Here is a 20,093-nt window from a genome sequence, read left to right on the forward strand (position 1 = left end):
CAAGTGCTCGAGAGCCAAAGCTTACAACCTCACACTCATCAGAATCTCACTCAAACCAGCTTGGAACACATGCTGGCATTGTGGGCTTTTGGTGGCTGTGTCTTCCCAGGTGTTAGGATTATTGCAAGGACTTTGGCAGGAACAAGGGGTTAGTCTGCCAACAAAAGTTGCTGTATACCAATCTCAATGTCCTCACCACCTCAATTGTAGTTGTGGACCTACTACTGCCGTCATATCGCGTTACTTAATTATTTTCACTTGTGCTGTTTACGATGTAAATTTGGCACCAAATTGCAGGACAGGGTACCTAACACTGATTTCTTCAAATATTACAATACAAATGGAATTGAGGCCACGGTCAAAACAGTTCAGTTGCGACTCATCGTTCCCATACTTGCTTAAAGAATTCCCAAAGCCACAAAGCCATTTTCTACGACTAGCTACAATCCGGATATCACAACAAAAGTGAGGCAGATGAAACGCACAAAAAAAAAACACCTTGAAATTTGCCGCATTTATCCATGTATTTTTGCAGCATGAAAACCATTCTATGGAAACCTTGGTTGCCTAAGTTGGAAAAGAATGCTCTGAGTTAAATGCAGTTAACAGCAATATATAATATATGGTTTAACTTGACTTTTACGAGTAAAGTAACTTTTCCCTCAGTTCAATTCTATAGCAACTAAGGCTATAATATATGTGATTTAATTTTAAGTACCTTCTGCTATGTCAATATGCTAAAAATTTATCCTGTGAAGATACCTTCGTTAAAGCCCTTAAAGCAGTTGTAAAATTAGCAAAATTCCTCTCATTACTTCTTTCCTCCCCCCAAAAAATGTCTTTGCCTACAATGTAGCATCTGCTCCCAGGCCCCCAGCACTCAGAAACAAGCCACAAGAAGGTACATGAGAACAGCCTAGGATTAAGTTTCTTTCCTCGATCTGTGGGGAACTGCCTATCCTTTAGTCAATATTTCCCTGATATTGCTGAATGATAGCTCGGTGAATGGGGGGTCTCGGGTACCAACCCACACCCTGTCTCTCTGATGCAGTCTATCACCTCTTTGCCCATATCAACACTTTAAATGGTGGTAAGATTAGAAATAAAATTGGTGTTGAAAACCAATTGTACATTTAACAGTGCATTAAAATGTGATGCTGTATATAACATTTAAATGGCCAGACACAATTGTAATTCTGTGCCTATCATGTGAAGCTTAAGACTATCAACATAGAAACATAGAAAATAGGTGCAGGAGTAGGCCATTCGGCCCTTCGAACCTGCACCGCCATGCAATAAGATCATGGCTGATCATTCCCTCAGTGCCGCTTTCCTGCTTTCTCTCCACACCCCTTGATCCCCTTAGCCGTAAGGGCCATATCTAACTTCCCTCTTGAATATATCCAATGAACTGACATCAACAAATCTCTGCGACAGGGAATTCCATAGGTTAACAATTCTGAGTGAAGAAGTTTCTCCTCATCTCAGTCCTAAATGGCTTACCCCTTATCCTAAGACTATGTCCCCTGGTTCTGGACTTCCCCAACATCGGGAACATTCTTCCCGCATCTAACCTGTCCAGTCCCGTCAGAATCTTGTACGTTTCTATGAGATCCCCTCTCATCCTTCTAAACTCCAGTGGATAAAGGCCCAGTTAATCCAGTCTCTCCTCATATGACAGTCCAGCCATCCCTGGAATCAGTCTGGAGAACCTTCGCTGCACTCTCTCAATAGCAAGAATGTCCTTCCTCAGATTAGGAGACCAAAACTGAATACAATATTCCAGATGAGGCCTCATTAAGACCTCCCTGCTCCTATACTCAAATCCCCTAGCTATGAAGGCCAACATACCATTTGCCTTCTTCATCGCCTGCTGTACCTGCATGCACACTTTCAGTGACTGATGAGCCATGACACTCAGGTCTCGATGCACCTCCCCTTTTCCTAGTCTGCCGCCATCGAAATAATATTCTGCCTTCGTGTTTTTGCCCCCAAAATGGATAACCTCACATTTATTCACATTATACTGCATCTGCCATGCATTTGCCCACTCACCTAACCTGTCCAAGTCACCCTACAGCCTCTTAGCGTCCTCCTCACAGCTCACACCGCCACCCAGTTTAGTGTCATTCGCAAACTTGGAGATATTACACTCAATTCCTTCATCTAATGTATATTGTAAAGAGCTGGAGTCCCAGCATTGAGCCCTGCGACACTCCACTAGTCACTGCCTGCCATTCTGAAAAGGACCCGTTTATCCCGACTCTCTGCTGCCAACCAGTTCTCTAGCCACGTCAGTACATTACCCCCAATACCATGCGCTTTGATTTTGCACACCAATCTCTTGTGCGGGACCTTGTCAAAAGCCTTTTGAAAGTCCAAATACACCACATCCACTGGTTCTCCCTTGTCCACTCTGCTCGTTACATCCTCAAAAAGTTCCAGAAGATTCGTCAAACATGATTTCCCTTTCATAAATCCATGCTGACTTGGTCCGATCCTGTCACTGCTTTCCAAATGCGCTGCTATTTCATCCTTGAAGATTGATTCCAACATTTTCCCCACTACTGATGTCAGGCTAACCGGTCTATAATTACTCGTTTTCTCTCTCCTTTTTTTAAAAAGTGGTGTTACATTCGTTACCCTCCAGTCCATAGGAACTGATCCAGAGTCGATAGACTGTGGGAAAATGATCACCAATGCGTCCACTATTTCTAGGGCCACTTCCTTAAGTACTCTGGGATGCAGACTATCAGGCCCCAGGGATTTATCGGCCTTCAATCCCATCAATTTCTCGTAACACAATTTCCCGCCTAATAAGGATATCCTTCAGTTCCTCCTTCTCACTAGACCTACTGTCCCCTAGTACATTCAGAAGGTTATTTGTGTCTTCCTTCGTGAAGACAGAACCGAAGTATTTGTTCAATTGGCCTGCCATTTCTTTGTTCCCCATTTATAAATTCACCTGAATCCGACTGCAAGGGACCTACGTTTGTCTTCACTAATCTTTTTCTCTTCACATATTTATAGAAGCTTTTGCAGTCAGTTTTTATGTTCCCTGCAAGCTTCCTCTCGTACTCTGTTTTCGCCCTCTTAATTAAACCCTTAGTCTTCCTCTGTTGAATTCTAAATTTCTCCCAGTCCTCAGGTTTGTTGCTTTTTCTAGCCAAATTGTATGCCTCTTCCTTGGCTTTAACACTATCCTTAATTTCCCTTGTTAGCCATGGTTGAGCTACCTTCCCTGTTTTATTTTTACTCCAGACAGGGATGTACAATTGCTGAAGTTCACCCATGTGATCTTTAAATGTTTGCCATTGCTTATCCACCATCAACCCTTTAAGTATCACTCGCCAGTCTATTCTAGCCAATTCGCGCCTCATACTGTCGAAGTTACCTTTCCTTAAGTTCAGGACCCTAGTTTCCGAATTAACTGTGTCACTCTCCATCTTAATAAAGAATTCTACCATATTATGGTCACTCTTCCCGAAGTGGCCTCGCACAACAAGATTGATAATTAGTCCCTTCTCATTACACATCACCCAGTCTAGGATGGCCAGCTCCCTGGTTGGTTCCTCGACATATTGGTCTCGAAAACCATCCCTAATACACTCCAGGAAATCCTCCTCCACCGCATTGCTATCAGTTTGTTAGCCCAATCAATATGTAGATTAAAGTTGCCCATGATAAGTGCTGTACCTTTATTGCACACATCCCTTATATCATGCTGCCCTACCTGGTAATCATAGTCAGCAGTAAGGAAATTTGCTTTAAAACAATTGGACACATATAACACAAAAAAGAAAATACAAGAGAAATTCAAGGGTTGAATCAATTTGGTCAAATTTCACATCACAAATCCCTTGAATTTTTGCTGTTGTGGTTTATGAAGTCTGAATGTCTAGATTGAGTTACAGTCTTTTACTGTCATTTATCTGTTACTCTTTATCTGCCATTTGTATAAATTTACAAGATTTTGTAATTACAGTGGAGCCACTTGTTGAGTATTAATTATTTTAAATAAAATTAAAGTACTCCACTTTCATTCAACAAAATAACTTTTGATGTAGACATGTTAAATTATTGCTGATCCAGTGACTTGCAAGGCATGAATGAGAGTTGCAGTCACTCCTGATTTATTATCAAATCTTCAGAACTATTGATATTAAATGTGAACTATTGGCATTCAAATTGCACAGTGGTCAATTTTTCATTTTTGATATTTATGGTTGGTTCACAATGTAATGAATGTATCTTTAATCAAGTTTAAATCTGTTTAATCAGTTGCATTGCTGCCTAATCAGTCAAATGCAAGTATTGTAGTTCCCTCTAAGAAATAGCCAAAAATGTCACAATATTATAGGGTCAGTCTTATAAAAAATAACTTTTTTAATATATTAGTTTTATTTATTGAAGCAAAGACAATATTGTAAAAGTTGAGTGTAATTGTTACAGTTCTCGTACAGTAAATTCAACGAAGGTCATATAATGTAATTCCCTGCGTGTTATGTTCTGGAGTGAAATTGCCAATAAAGGTACTCTACTGTAAAGAATAAAATAAATCAAAATCACAACCATTTCATGAGAACTGCTGAAGGTCTATAATATAAGAACATAAGAAATAGGAGCAGGAATAGGCTATACAGCCTCTCAAACCGACTGCGCCATTCAATAAGGTCATGATTGATCTTGTACCTCAACTTTAGTTTCCCATTTTTTCCTTATATCCCTTGATTCAGTTACTGTCCAAAAATGTTATATTAGCTGAACACAAGAGATAACGTGTTATTGAAATGCAAAATAATTGTTCAGTGAAGAGTATGAAAGTCATTGGAACTTCCAGGACACAGTTTTAATGTTAACACTTATTCTAAAAATATATCGGCCCGGAAGTTGCGGTGGGTATCTGTTTGTTTGAAACGGACCGCAACTTCAGGATATAGCGCATGCACATCCTAATGTGGAAATCTTGAAGTTACAGACAGTCATTCACAGCACTGACAACACCCCCCCAAGCTGGCAATCGGTGTAATCTGTCAAATCAGGGAAACTGACACAAACTGCAGCTCGTTCCCAGTAATACTGCTCTTAAAACCCCATTGAAAGTTAGATCTCCAGGCTCGGAGGTTGGCAAGGAGTGGGTGGCCCCGAGGACAAGACCGGCGAGGCCCGGACATGGGAAGTGGCAAGGAACGGAGGTCGAGGCCCAGGGAAGGAGCAACACGAGCCAAGAGCGAGGTTGTGAGGCCACCACTGCGTCCTATGAATCCCAGGGAAAGAGGACCTGCGGGAAGGAGAAAGGAGGACAGTAGGAGTATGCGTGTGTGTATATACTAGACCCATGTAGCGGAGCCTGGTCTCCAGTCATCTTGGATCCCCTTGCCACTGGACTAAGACCTAGTTCTGCCCAGCCCATGTGGTAGCTGGTGTGCAGTTGGCACCTCGCGTTAAAAGAATCCATGCACAGGTATCTTCCACCCTTCAAAATGAAGTTTGGGACCTGGAATGTCAGGATCCTCCTGGACAATCCCAACAGCGACAGACCGGAGGAACGTTGCACTGCTATCATTGCGCAGGAACTCGGACGTTTCGACGTAGACATTGCCGCCCTAAGTGAGACCCGGTGGGCAGGTGAAGGCCAACTCAAAGAACAAGGTGGTGGTTACACCTTCTAGAAAGGTAAACCAGAAGAAGAATGCCACTTCCATGGGGGTAGGCTTTGCCATAACAAATGAGCTGGTTTGCCATCTCCGAGACTACCGCTGCGGGATAAACAAACGCCTCATGACTCTTCGGCTCACCCTAGCCCGGAACGAGTGCGCTACGGTCTTCAGCACGTATGCCCCAACACTGGAAGCTACAGTCGAGACCAAAGAGGAATTCTGCTCCAGCCTTGAACAACCCCTGTCTCGAGCACCAATGGGCAACAAGCTAATCCTCCTCAGCGACTTTAACGCCAGAGTTGGAAAGGACACGGATCTCTCGGGAGATGTGATCAGCAGAGAGAAGATCGGGAAAGCCAACTCCAATGGCCCCATCCTCCTGACAATGTTTAGAACATGGCCTTGTCATAACCAACACCTTGTTCCATCAGAAAGACAAATTTAAGGCTACATGGCAACACCCTCGCTCCAAGCACTGGCATCTGCTAGACTACGCCATTGTCCGAGCGAGGGACTGCAAGGACGTACGCATCACCCGCGCAGTGACAGGAGCTGACAACTGCTGGACGGACCACCGCCTAATCCACTCTGTCATCATCCATCAATGTAACCTCAAAACAGTGACAGCAACAGAAAGAATGCTGCAGGAAAATCAACGCTGGCGCACTCAAAGACCCTGCTAAGAAAGCCCTATTCAGCCAGCTTCTCACTACCAACCTGATGACTCCCAGAGATGCAAAGTGTCCACAGTGTCTGGACTGCCCTCAAGGCCTCCATAATTAGCACCTGTGAAGAGACGATCGGTCACTCGACCAAGAAACACCAAGACTGGTTCGACAAGAATGACCAAGAGATCCAGGAGCTAATAAGCCACAAGCACTCTTGAACTGGAAACAGCAACACAACTCTAGAGCAATAAAGCAGCTTGACAGACATTTGATGGCCGAGGTCCAACAAAAGACTCGCAACCTAAAGAACAGTTGATGGGTAGAGAAAGCGCAGGATATCTAGTAACTAGCCGACCACCACGATGTGCAAGGATTCTTTAGCGCAATCAAGACCACCTACAAGCACCCAATGTCCTACCCCACTGCTGGCCAAGAACAGAGAGGAACTCATCAAGGACAGTCGCTGATCACTGGAAGGAGCACTTCGAAGATCTCCTTAACCGAGACTGTGAGTGTCCTCGACTCCATCCTGCAGCATGCTGCCCGCCACCATCTCGGCACAACTCCAGCCCGGCATGATGTAGAAAAGGCCATCTGACAACTAAAGAACAGCAAGGCCTCAGGAGGAGATGGAATCCCCCCCGGAAGCACTGAAACATGGCAGAGAAGCACTATTGGTGCGAACACATGATCTCATTTATCTGGGAGGAGGAGAGCATGCCAGGGGTTCTGAGTCGCCGTAATCGTGACCATCTGCAAGAAAGGCAACAAGTCTGATTGTGGTAATTATAGGAGAGTTTCTCTGCTATCTGCCCAGGGAAAGTCATCGCAGGAAATCCTCCTCAATCGCCTTCTCCCTGTGGATGAAGAGCCCCTCCCAGAGGCGCAGTGCGGATTCCACCCACTAAGGGGCACAATGGACATAATCTTCACTGCGCGCCAAATCCAAGAGAAATGCAGGGAACAGTGCCAACCCCTGTACATGGCCGCCTTAGACCTCACAAAGGCCTTCGACACTGTCAACCGTGAGGGATTGTGGAGCATCCTCCTGAAATTCGGCTGCCGTCAAAGGTTTGTCACGATCCTCCGCCTGCTCCACGATAACATGCAAGCCGTGATCCTGACCAATGGATCCACCACAGGCCCAATCCACGTTCGGACCGGGGTCAAGCAAGGCTGTGTCATTACACCAACGCTCTTCTCGCTCTTCCTTGCTGCAATGCTCCATCTCCCTCTCAGTTATCTCCCCACTGGAGTGGAGCTAATCTACAGAACAAACTGGAAACTGTTCAACCTCCGCCAACTCCAGGCTAGATTCAAGGTCGTCCCATCCTCTGTCATTGAACTACAGTACGCAGGCGACGCTTGCGTCTGCGCACGTTCTGAGGCTGACCTGCAAGCCGAAGTGTACAAGAGCATGGGCCTTGCACTAAACATCCGTAAGACAAAGGTCCTTTACCAACCTGCCCCTGCCAAACAGCACTGCCCCCCCCCCCCCCCGATTATCAAAATCTACGACGAGGCCTTGGACAACGTGGACCATTTTCCATACCTCGGGAGCCTACTGTCAACAAGGGCAGACGTCAATGACTAAGGCCAACACTGCCTTCAGTGTGCCAGTGCAGCCTTTGGTCGCCTGAGCAAGAGAGTGTTTGAAGACCAGGACCTCAAATCTTCCACCAAGCTCATGGTGTACAGAGCAGTAGTGATACCCGCCCTCCTATATTGTTCAGAGACTTGGACTATGTACAGCAGGCTCCTCAAAGCACTAGAGAAGTACACCAACGCTGCCTTCGTAAGATCCTGCAAATCTATTGGCAGGATAGGCGCACCAATGTCTCTGTTCTCGCTTAGGCCAACAGCCCCAGCATCGAAGCACTGACCACGCTCAATCAGCTCCGTTGGACGGGCCACATTGTCCGCATGCCCAATACAAAATTCCCAAAACAAGTGCTCTACTTGGAACTTCGACATGGCAAGCGAAGCCCCAGGTGGGCAGAGGAAACGCTTAAAGGACATCCTCATAGCCTCCTTGGAAAAAGTGCAACATCCCCACCAACACGTGGGAATCCCTGGCCCAAGATCACTCGAAGTGGAGGAAAAGCATCCAGGGAAGTGCCAAATACCTCGAGTCTTTTCGCCAGGAGCAAGCTGAAGCCGAGCGGAAGGAGCGCACGGCAATCCAAACACCCCACCCACCAGTTCCTTCAACCACCGTCTGCCCCACCTGTGACAGAGACTGTAGGTCCCACATTGGACTCATCAGTCACCTGAGAACTCATTTTTAATGTGGAAACAAGTCATCCTCGACTCTGAGGGACTGCCCTAAGAAGAAGAAAAGTTAGACCCTTTTGGATTATGTGTAACTGGGGTTTTAGCGGCGTATTGGCTGCTAAACAAAGGTTAAGGTGCTGAAAAACTAATTTTAATTTTGTGGAGTTTCAAATTTATCCATTTTAATAAAAATTAAAATTTTTGGACACAAAAAAATGGTTATTTTTTTAAAGTTTGTTCTTTATTTCAGGTTTGCCTTTCCCCATGTGAGACCCATAATCTTTGGTTTGCTCCAACATTTTTAAAAAGTCAGAATAAAAGGAGCTTACCCACCTCCTGGTTTGCTGACTGTGACAGTTCTGATTGGCTGTTTAGACAGTTTGTTGACAACGCAGTAGCTCTTCGCTGGGAGTCCCCATTAATTTGTGAGGATTTCAATTACGCATCGGAAAGGTCAAACTGCTCGCCATAGATTGCGAGATCTTTGTGGGAAGTTTACTTCGGGCCGGTGGTGAACATCTTTTGGATACGTTGCTAACCGCAAATTATGGACCATTGATCAGGAAACTATTCAAAATGGATATATCATTCAGAAGAAAACATCTCTAGAGACCAGGGAGCCCAAAAGCTTGTGCAAAGATAAGGGTGCTTCAAGTGTGAGATAATTATTTCCTTGCCCACTCCCTGATTTAAAATGACTTTGATTCGATCACAGGGTTACAAAGGGGAAAACATGTCTATATATTTAACATAAAGACCTTTTCTTGTCCAGATTCCTTTAAACCAAAGTTGATGTTATTCTATTTTTGGCAGTATTAGTGCATTAGCAAATGCTCGCAGATATTCGGCGCGGACACGATGGGCCGAAATGGCCTCTTTCCGTGATGTAAATTGCTATGATTCTATGATCTGTTGCTTTACTGTCATCTGTACATGATGTCACTCTAGCTGTCTGAGATGGTTTAAAAAAAAATTGATAGCCAACAGTACTGTCAGCTATGCTGTCTATTGCTATATTGTGGCAAAAGTTTTGAATAAATTAACTCAATAGAGCAAACCAGTTATTACCATTGTAGTAATCTGTGATTTTTTTAAATCAGAATATCTGACACTGCTGATGGAAATAGTGAAGAAAGTAGCTCCTCTGAAGAAGAGAAAGACAAAAATATAAAGCCCATAGATGGGAGACCTGATTGGAAGAATCTTCCAGCTCTACATGAAACTGATGACGATGAAGACACTGCAGAATTGAGTCCACCTACTACACATGTTAATGGCTTGGAACACAAGTACAGTCATGAAGATGATTATGATGAGGAAGTTACTGGAGATGATGATAGTGTTCCAACCATACACTTCACACACACAGTGGAACCAAAAAGAGTTAGTATTTATAATTTTTCAGTGCCACAAATTTTCAATTTTCTGTAGTGTTCATTTCAGCATTAAGACAATTTAAAAAGCCCAAATGAGGCAAAGCTGATTCCTGTAACATTTATTTTCAAAAGCCTCATTAAATATGAGAACATTAAAAAATAGGAGCAGGAGTAGGCCATACGGTCCCTTGAGTCTGCTCTGCTTCTCAACTCCACTTTCCCGCTCAATCTTAGAAATGGGAGGGAAGACAGTTAATTCACCAAGGAAAGCTTGTGTTCCTCTTCAAAGAACATCACCATTGAGGGCTTAGGAGCAAGTTGACTGCTCCATTTGCTTTATGTTATTGTATCAAATATTGAACACATCTTGTGTATAAACTAATTGGATGCTGGACTTCTGAATGGGCTTCTCTTATGCATTCAATTTCATAAATCAGAAATGTAGTAAAATTAAAAGTTTGAAGTGAAGCCTGCAGGGCTGATTTTCCTTAATTTTCCCATTTCCATGGGTGCAAAGATCAGACAAAAGGGACAGAGTCCTGATTTTGTGGATTACATAGAAACATAGAAAATAGATGCAGGAGTAGGCCATTCGGCCCTTCGAGCCTGCTCCGCCATTTAACAAGATCATGGCTGATCACCTCCAACTCCCTCCCGAACACAACACATCCAATGAACTGGCATCAACAACTCTCCGCGGCAGGGAACCCCACAGGCCAACAACTCCCCGAGTGAAGAAGTCTCTCTCAATCCCAACGCCAAACACCCCACACCCCATTCCAAGAGCATGCCACCCCCCGGCTCCGGACCCACCCAACAACCGCCCCGTCCCGTCAGAATCCTTCCCAAATGCCGAACACCTTCGGATGTCGAGCCCCCAGTCCCGGCCACCCCGTAGCCACGCCCCCGCGATGCCAACCACACCACATCCACCAACCGCCAACTGCGCAGTCAACCTGTCCACCCCACTCTGAACACTCCCTGCACCGAGGCACAGAACCCCCAGGCCCGCCCCTCCAACACACTTCGCCCCCCCCAGACCTTCGCTGCAATGTGGCCCCTCCTGTCCCCCGCCCTGGGTTTCTCCGCCCCCCACCTCCACCACTCTCCCCTCCATCCCCTGCCCCCGTCTCCCCTCATCTTCCCTCTGCCTCCCCGCACAGGCTCCCATCTTGGGGGCGATAATCTTCTGGGGCAGGGAATTTTAGCCCCCAGCGTGGAAATCCTGCTCCTGCCGCAGAATTGGCCTTGCCACCCCTCAATTGGCCTTACCACCCCTCAAGTTACCCCACTACTTTTATATTTCCCCAGGATACCTGGGGCTAGCGCTGGAGCTCTGGCCTGCCCGATAGATTCCACATGGTTCTTGAGCAGGTCAAATAGAGCCCGAATGCTCCAGTCTCTTGAGACCCCCAGGCCATACCTGTGCAATCCAGCATCACATGGAACCTTGTGTTACCATAATTAAAAAAAAGCTGTTTTAAGGAGAGTTCAACAATATTTTGTGTGGTCCTAGTCTTCAAAAATACATGTGAATACCTGTGAGATAAGTGTGTTTTGTTGATGTAAATTCAGTATTTACTCAGTTGAATGCAAATAATTGCAATAGTAATATAATCCCAGCAGTTTCAGCATAAGAGGATGTCTTTAGGGCGGGCCATTGGGTCTGTACTGGTTCTAACTCTACAGTAGAGCAATCTACTCTAATCCCACTTCCCTACTTTTACCCCATGTCCTTTTAGTATTTTTCTTCGTGTTTGTTTAATAATTCCTCTAATTTTTTTTTCGTTCCGATTTTGCAACAATTCTTTTTTTCTAAGGAAGCAAAAACTTGCTTTTTGGTTAATTGTTGTAAACTATAGACCCTGATCTAATATTTTTTCTTCTGGTATAATTTTTAAAAAGCACGAGCACAATTTGAAACAAAATAAATTCAAATATTGTGCCAATTGAGTCAGTGCTTGGTATGTTGTTTGTTCAAGTTCAGTATGAATTCAGTAAATTTGCAGTCTATTACTTCCTTGGTTTTATTCAGTAATTTTATTGTTATGCGACTTTAATTGGTCGGCCAGAGAAGCAAGAGCAGAAACCTTGGAAATAGTATGATGTACTTCACGGGTGTTTACTGTATTTTTCTTTATCTTAAGGTAAAGCCAGTACAAACGCTGTTTGTTTTGGTCTGAGAACAGTTACTAAATACCAGTTACTTAAGTAATCTAATACTTTTGAGGATTATTGTAAGTTTTATTTGATTTTTAATACAATTATCACCCTTTTATTGGCAGAGATACATTAAATATTTAGGAAATTCAATGGCAATCTAAAAACATTAATTATTCAGTTGTACTTTCATGTAGAAACACGAAGTTTACATTTTGCCTTGAGGTCTTATTTTAATGCTAATAATTTCTCAGCCTTGTGCCTTTTTAAAATTATATATTTCCAGGTAAGAATAAACACTGGCAAGAACACAACCTTAAAATTCAGTGAAAAGAAGGAAGAGGCCAAACGTAAAAGGAAAAACAGCACTGGCAATGGAAACTCCACTCTAGAGCTGCCAAATATTAAAACACCTGCGGATATTTACAGGTACTTCTAATTTGCCAAACTTCTACATGCCAAGTTCTCATTTTAGCCTGGTTTTTCTTAATTTGTTATGCCATTTTTATATCATAAGCTCAGTTGCTTTATTTTTGTTGTAGACTTTTTGTTGATGTTATAAATGGAGAATACATTCCTCGTAAATCCATTCTGAAGTCACGCAGTCGAGAGAACAGTGTATGTAGTGATACAAGTGAGAGTAGCACAACAGAGTTTGAAGACAGGCGGTGTACCTTACGATCTCTGAGTCATGAAGAAGCAATACACAGTGATGCTAGTGAATGCAGCATTTTGGAAGAAGAGGAAAATATTTCTAGTAAACCTCTTCCTTGGTCTAGTTCATTTGAGGTAAGAGGTGATGCTTTTTTTGTATTTTGTTTTCATGATTTGTGCAATTTTCTTGGAGAACCTATTACTAGTATACTTGCCTGCAACTTGATTACCACAATAAATGTATGTATCTGCAAAGGCTGGTTTACTGCAGAGTTTGTGCCATGAATAAGTAAAGATCTGGTAATGTTACAGTCTTCCTCGTGAGCAATGTTACTTTATGTAACATTTGATGCCAGTAGCACTATGTCTGAAATGTAGTGAGGAGGATAGTAACAGACTTCAGGAGGACATAGACTGACTGGTGAGATGGGCAGACACATGGCAGATGAAATTTAATGCAGAGAAGTGTGAATTAACTCATTTTGTTAGGAAGAATGAGGAGAGGCAATGTAAACTAAAATGGTACAATTTTAAAGGGGGTGCAGGAACCGAGAGACCTGGGGGTGTACATATACAAGTCTTTTAAGGTGTCAGGACAAGTTAAAACAGCTGTTAAAAAGGCTTGGGGAATCCTCGGCTTTATAAATAGAGACAGAAAGTAAAAAACAATATGCTGAACCTTTATAAAGTACTGGTTAGGTCCCAGCCAGAATATTGTGGCCAATTCTGGGCACCACACTTTAGGAAGGATGTCAAGGCCTTGAAGAGGTTGCAGAGGAGATTTACTAGAATGGTACCAGGGATGATAGTGGAGAGACAAGCGAAACTAGGGTTGTTCTCATCTCCTTAGAGCAGAGAAGGTCAAGGAGAGATTTGATAGAGGTATTCAAATTTGTAATGGGTTTTGTTAGAGTAAATAAGGAGAAACTGTTTCCAGTGGCAGAAGGGTCAGTAACCAGTGGACACCATTTGAAGGTCGTTAGCAAAAGAACCAGAGTCGACATGAGGTAACAAATTATGCAGCAAGCTGTTATAATCTGGACGGCACTGCCTGCAAAAGTGGTGGAAGGAGATTCAGTATTATCTTTCGAAAGGGAATTTGATAAATACTTGCAGTGGGAAAAATTTACATGGCTATGGGGTAAGCTGGACTAATTGGATAGCTCTTTCACAGAGCCTGCACCGGCAAAATGGTCGCTTTCTGTGCTGTATCGTTCTACGATTCGATGTGATTTGTTATCTTGATTTATGTGAGCTTAGAAATTAATATATGCACGCAAGATTCAAATTTGACTAATCTTTTTTTATTCGTTCACGGGGGCATCTCTTGCCCATCCTTAATTGCCCCTGAGAAGGTGCTGGTGAGCCACCGCCTTGAACCACTGCAGTACTACTTTGGTACAACTGGTACAATTTCAGAGGGCAGTTAAGAGTCGACCACATTGCTGTGGGTCTGGAGTCAAATATAGGCCAGACCGGGTAAAGATGGCAGATTTCCTTCCCTAAAGGACATTAGTGAACCAGATGGTTTTTATGACAATCCGGTAGTTTCATCAATCACCATGACTGATACTAGCTTTTTATTCCAGATTTATTTAATTATTTGAATTTTACATTCCCCAGTTGCCGTGGTGGAATTTGAACTTGCATCTCTGGATCATTAGTCCAGGCCTTTGGATTACTAGTCCAGTATCATAACCCCACTATGCTTCTAATATCCTCTGATGAACCACCAGTTGAGGAAAAGAAGCTGTACAGTTCATAAGTGTTGGCAGCCCTGTGGTGTGTCACCCAAGTGGTCCATTCTTCATGTATGAACTTGGGTAGTGACAACCAGCAGGCTGTTGAACTGAGGGGAAGGGGGCATAACAGCTTGATCTGGTCCATGTGTTTGTTTTTTCCTTCCTTACTTGATAGCAATCTGGAGTCTGCTCCCTGCCTCGCTCAAGGTTTTGAGGCCAATTATAAGGTGTCCCTACCATTACTTTGACTGATCACTCAACACTGAGCAGAGACCAGGGATCAAGCCTGGAACCTTTCTGATCTGTAAGGCTTATTGCTGGCCTATACAAGGAGCAAAATTTATACACTGAACCACCTGACACAGTCCTCCCTCCCATTGCTGAAACCCACCCAGGTTATATTGCAAGATGATTTCTACTACAAAACTTCTGCAATCTTAGTACTTTATCTAGTGGTTGGGGAAGGCCCATATGGGAAAGCAGAAGTGAAGCTACTATGTACAGAGACTGGCAGGAGGACTTAGCCCTTCAATGATCATGTTTTTTGGTTCTTCCGATAAGCTGCTGTGTGCTAATGCAACCATTGCTGCCATCATAAGCATGGATCAAAATAATGTGTTTTTGGTACTGCTGAGACAAAGCTGAATAATTGCCTCCAACAACTCAGACATACTGTTTTGTGTATATTTGCATTGCTGGCCTATACGAATCTTTCCTTTCCCACGTTAGCGAAGATCTGCAACCAGAATATGAAAGCCATGATCATAAATTTTGAATCGTTGGTTCTTGAGTTGCATGTCTTAGTCAGATGTCATTATTGTATGTAAAATCTTAATTAAGACATCCTATTAAATTGAATATACGCACAAATAATATTTCTTATTTCTGATAGGCATTTTCAGGCACTGTAGTGGAAAAGGAACCTATTTCACCTATGTTAATTCCACATCCTACTATTGCTCATCCTATCCTACCCACAATTCCTGAGAAGAAAGTGTCTGAGGAGGAATGTTTTCTTGAAACGCCACAAGAGCTTCCAAAGAGGGTTTCAAAATTTAAAGCTGCCAGGATGCAGCAGAGAAAATGAACTTTCTTCAATACCCAACCGTTTCATGTTTTGTGGCTGAAGTCATACTTGACAAACAGGATCTTTGCACAGTCCAGGTTTGCACAAAGTCCTGTTTGATTTCCTGTTGAAACATCTTTTTAAGACTTGCGTTTTTTCCAGTACATTAATAAGTTGAATGTTTGTTTCCAGAAAAATAAATCTGAATGTGAAACTGATTTTATAAGATTTCCACAATGCAACATTTTCCAACCATTCTTAGGTCTGTTAGTTGGCCCATAAAGCAAGTTACAGCCATGTTTCTTTATAAATTAGATCTGCTACACATAGCTGTGTTTATTTTGACATACTGAATAGATAACTACTGCAACTGTCTTTTCTCAAACTGCAAACGTCCTATTTTGTGTATAATTCTTAAAAGGTCTTTGTAAAAGTGTTCACTGGAAATTGACAAGCTTCCATGTTCAAAAGCATTTGTAAAATTGTGTTGTGCATTAGTCTCATTTTAATAAATTTTTGCATGACAAAGTATACCTTGGTTAATTTAAATATTTGGGTATTATTTTGTTGACCTCTAGTAAAACCGAGACACCATATTGAATACTTGGGTATGATTTGCTGCTGTTTACAATATATAATTGTACTACTTCCCATTTTACATGAGGCTTTGTTTTTTTATAGTCTGTGTCAGTGAGATGGCAACTCTCTGGACATAAGAGTGCATTTGGATATTTACACTAGGCTAGTAGTCACTTAATACAGCTAAAGGTCACTATCTGTGCTGCTGCTCCATGTGTCTCCTTTCACAACCACCTGGCTATGTGATGTTACGACAATCGGTTTTGCATCTTCCTAATGCAATTTTTAGTCCAGTTGTTTTATTTTGCCATGTGGGGAAGTACCTACCATCTAATAGGTACTTAGCGCATTTCAAACCAGGATCTCACTTTAAGGGGGACTGTGGGTGCTTGCCTATGTTGCATCTTTCTGTGGTGTAATAGATTGATGAATTCCTCCGAATGCCCTAAAGCAATACACTAATTGGAATTAATGGCCTTCAACAAAATGTTAATGAATAATACAGCACTAAATGATTGTGATATCATTGACTGCAGATTATTCTTGATAAACCTTTAGTAATCCCAAGGAAATTCTGTGTCTGCCATGTATTATGCATGCTATATCAATGTTGCTGGGGTATTCGTACCTTTTCGTGTGGATTCATACTTTGTTTTGAAATTGGAATGTCGACAAGTGTTTTATTATTTAAAAGTACTTCTCCAATACATGCTTTTGATTAGGTGCATACTCTTTTGAAATTATATTGCTTAATGTTCACATCAAATGAAGTGCTGCTGTCTGGTTCATTCCATCATTTGGGAATTCAGTGATTGGTAAACACATCAGCTAGTAAATGCTCCTATGGGCATAAGCCATTGGAAAACAATGCTATGATCAATATTTATTTTTTCTTTTGGTTATAAGAATTTGATAAGAACTATAAAGCATTAACTAAAGGATTTAAATTAAATTGTAGTGGAAACAATAGTGTGGAATTTCTGCAGGTGTTCCCCCGTCTCCCAGTAACTTTGGTGGGTGATTGGCAGAAACCCCACAGAAATGGTCAAAACAGACGCTCTGCCATTTCTCTAGAGTTCAGGGGCTTCCAGTGGAAATTCTACCACAGTATGTTTAACAAAAAAACAAAATTTCATTTCAGGGATGCTCCACTAGTTAGTGCATTAAGGCATAGAAAAATCACAGAACAATTCCTTTTTAAGATGTGATGTTCTGTCTGGAACATCACCCATATGATCCTTCCCATTCCCACTCACCGCAAAAGGAGCGGCCACCCAAATGGTAAGTTATTCTTTCCCTATAATAGGGAAAATATTTTAACCTTGTTCATGTATGCATTCTCCTCAGAATTTATGAAAATCTTCTCGATACAGAGTGAATTTTATTTATTGTGGTGGTGCTATTTATACATTGGTCAATGCAAAAACAATCAAATTTGAAATTCAAATTTGTGGAAGATTGTTTTCATTCCATGACCTGATTAATTCCACCCAGCACTGATGCTGTCATTATCTGGTCACTCTGTGATATGTAATCAGGCTTTCACAATTGCTGATGCCCTGGAGCACAACCATTACTTGAGGTGCCTTCTGGTCAAGCACAACTACGGAGCATGTTATGATTTTCAATTTGCACCAGATATTTCTTGTGCTCACAGCCAAAGACTATTGCAATAAGAAATAGCTCCTCCACTGAAGTGTGACCTTGCAGGCAAAGTATTTGATAAGGTAGCATAGAATTACTTGGAAATTGCAATACCAAAACAGAGTATTTGGCAAAACCAGCCCATGTTGGTATTTATCCTCCACACGAGCAGTCGTTCTAATCCTGTGTGTCTGCCCTGCTCCCATGTCCCTTTATTTCCCTTCTTTCAACCACCTGTCTAACCTATTCTCAAATATTAACATGGTCTCTGCTTTCATCACCAGTAGTACATTCTACTGCCTCACAACCATCTGTGTAAAGTTTCTCCTGAATGCTTTCCCAAATCTTAGTTCATCTTGTATAATCACAAGATTGAGACCATCCATTCAGCTTCCTCTGCTGCTTACACTCCCCCATTTCCCATACCATCAAGCCAAACTTGCTGCCAGGGCTTCCTGTCTTAGCCATGAACCTACATCTTTCTCTAGTTTTTCTCCTATCTCCCCTGATGTCCTCTTCAGGGCTCATCTTGTTCATGAGACTTACTTCCTGTTCGCTTGATCCTTTGCACTTATCTGCTGCCCATCCAACTTTCCTCCTTGTCCCCCACACTAGCTGCCATTGTAAATAGTTTCCTCTCCTCGGGTACTGTCTCCCTCCTGTTCAAAACTGCTGCAAACCCCCCCTCTTTTTAAAAAAAAAAATACCTGTCATTGCAAATTACCGCCCCATCTCTAACCTCTCTTTCCTCTCTAAATTCCTTGAACACTACCTTGCAAATCTGTGCCTATCTTCCCCACAGCTCCCTGTTGGAATCACTCCAATCAGGTTTACATCCCTTTCACAACACCAAAACATGTGACCATGGTACATTATCCTTGTTGTCTTTGACCTCTCTGCAGCCTTTGCAATCGATCACACTATTCTCCTCAAATTCCCCTCCTTCATTGTCCAGCTCAGTGGGACTGCCTTCACCTTATTTGACACATCCCTTATCCAATTAAAGCCAGAGTATCTCCAGCAATGGCCTCTCTCTTACTGCCCCCCGTACCATTACCTCGAGTCACTCACTTATCCTTGCTTCCCCCACCCACCTCATCATCTACGTACTTCCCCTTGCCGCTATCATCAGACATGGTCAGTTTCCGCATGTACACTGACACCCAGCTTGATCTCTACACCGTTCTCCAGCACTACACTGCATCTGTGTTGAGATTTATTTTCTGACATCTAGTCCAGGATGAGCCGCAATTTCCTCCAGTTAAATACTGACAAGGGTGAAGCCATTGTCTTTCCTTCTTCTCTCCCGCCCCCTTAAAATGCACCATTTTCTACGTTAAAGGTGCCATATAATTGCTTTGTTGAAAGTTCAAGTATACTACATCCACCGTATTTTCACTATACCTGTACACCTTAGAACTAGATCAGGTTTGTCAAGCACGATCTTCCTTTCCTGCTTCTAATTATTTTTTTGTGTTCTTAGTATCTTTAAAGATACTATCAAGAACCTTGAGAGAAAACAGCAGATGCCTCCCTAATGGAGACAAGGCCACTCTCCTGGGACCACGCCTCAAAACGCCTATAACTCTGCACGAGAGCATGGTGCAAGAGTGATGTGGCTCTCCGGAAGTCCCTCTTAACACTAGCCCTCAGAGCCAAGATGGCAGCTGTCTGAGCAACAATAGCAGCAGTGTGAGCTGACATGGAAGCTGTCAGCAGAGGCTCCATCATGGTGGGTGCCACTGTTGTGTTCATGAAGCTGACTGCTCGGTTCATGTTGAACAGAATGGGCTCCATGGTCTGCACAAGTTGAAGCTGGACACCTTCATGCTCTGGGCCGTTATGTGCAAGCTTGCTAGCAAGCTGCCCAGTGCACTGAGCATTTCTTCTTATATGCCCATCAGCCTTTGGTAGCCTGGGGCCTCGGTCAGCATCTAAGGCCTTGCAGCAGAGCTTGTATGTGATTTTTTTTTTTCCCCCCACTAGTGATGTCTTATCACCCTGCCCAAGCTCCAGCACACTTGTGGCCGGTCATTTACAATTGGAAGGTTCCTCCTGTTCCCTAGCCTTTCAAGTACATGTGATGCCAGTCTTTGAGCTGGTACTTGCTATAAGGTCAGATTGAGTACTAGAGGTGTCTCTACATTTTCAGCACCTGAATTGAAAGAGTGGAACAAGGATTAGCTCTTAGTGTGAAGAGAGAGTAGAGGACAAAGTGGCTGGTGAAAGCAGCTGCACTTTGTCATATTCACTTCTTGCTTCTCTCACCT

The 20,093-nt window shown here is 42.9% G+C and overlaps 1 protein-coding gene across 1 annotated transcript in view; it reads left to right on the forward strand.

Moving 5' to 3' along the window:
* uri1 (URI1 prefoldin like chaperone) overlaps window positions 1-16,131 on the forward strand; it is a 53,533-nt gene extending 37,402 nt beyond the window's left edge. Inside the window, exons 8-11 of the mRNA XM_070898078.1 lie at window positions 9,703-9,985; window positions 12,425-12,567; window positions 12,681-12,927; window positions 15,427-16,131. Of these exons, the coding sequence (XP_070754179.1) occupies window positions 9,703-9,985; window positions 12,425-12,567; window positions 12,681-12,927; window positions 15,427-15,621 (868 nt within the window). The 3' untranslated portion in view covers window positions 15,622-16,131. The remainder of the gene's footprint in view (window positions 1-9,702; window positions 9,986-12,424; window positions 12,568-12,680; window positions 12,928-15,426) is intronic.
* Window positions 16,132-20,093: the final 3,962 nt, after the last annotated feature.

This window comes from Pristiophorus japonicus, chromosome 13, assembly GCF_044704955.1.
Source record: "Pristiophorus japonicus isolate sPriJap1 chromosome 13, sPriJap1.hap1, whole genome shotgun sequence".
Taxonomy (NCBI): domain Eukaryota; kingdom Metazoa; phylum Chordata; class Chondrichthyes; family Pristiophoridae; genus Pristiophorus; species Pristiophorus japonicus.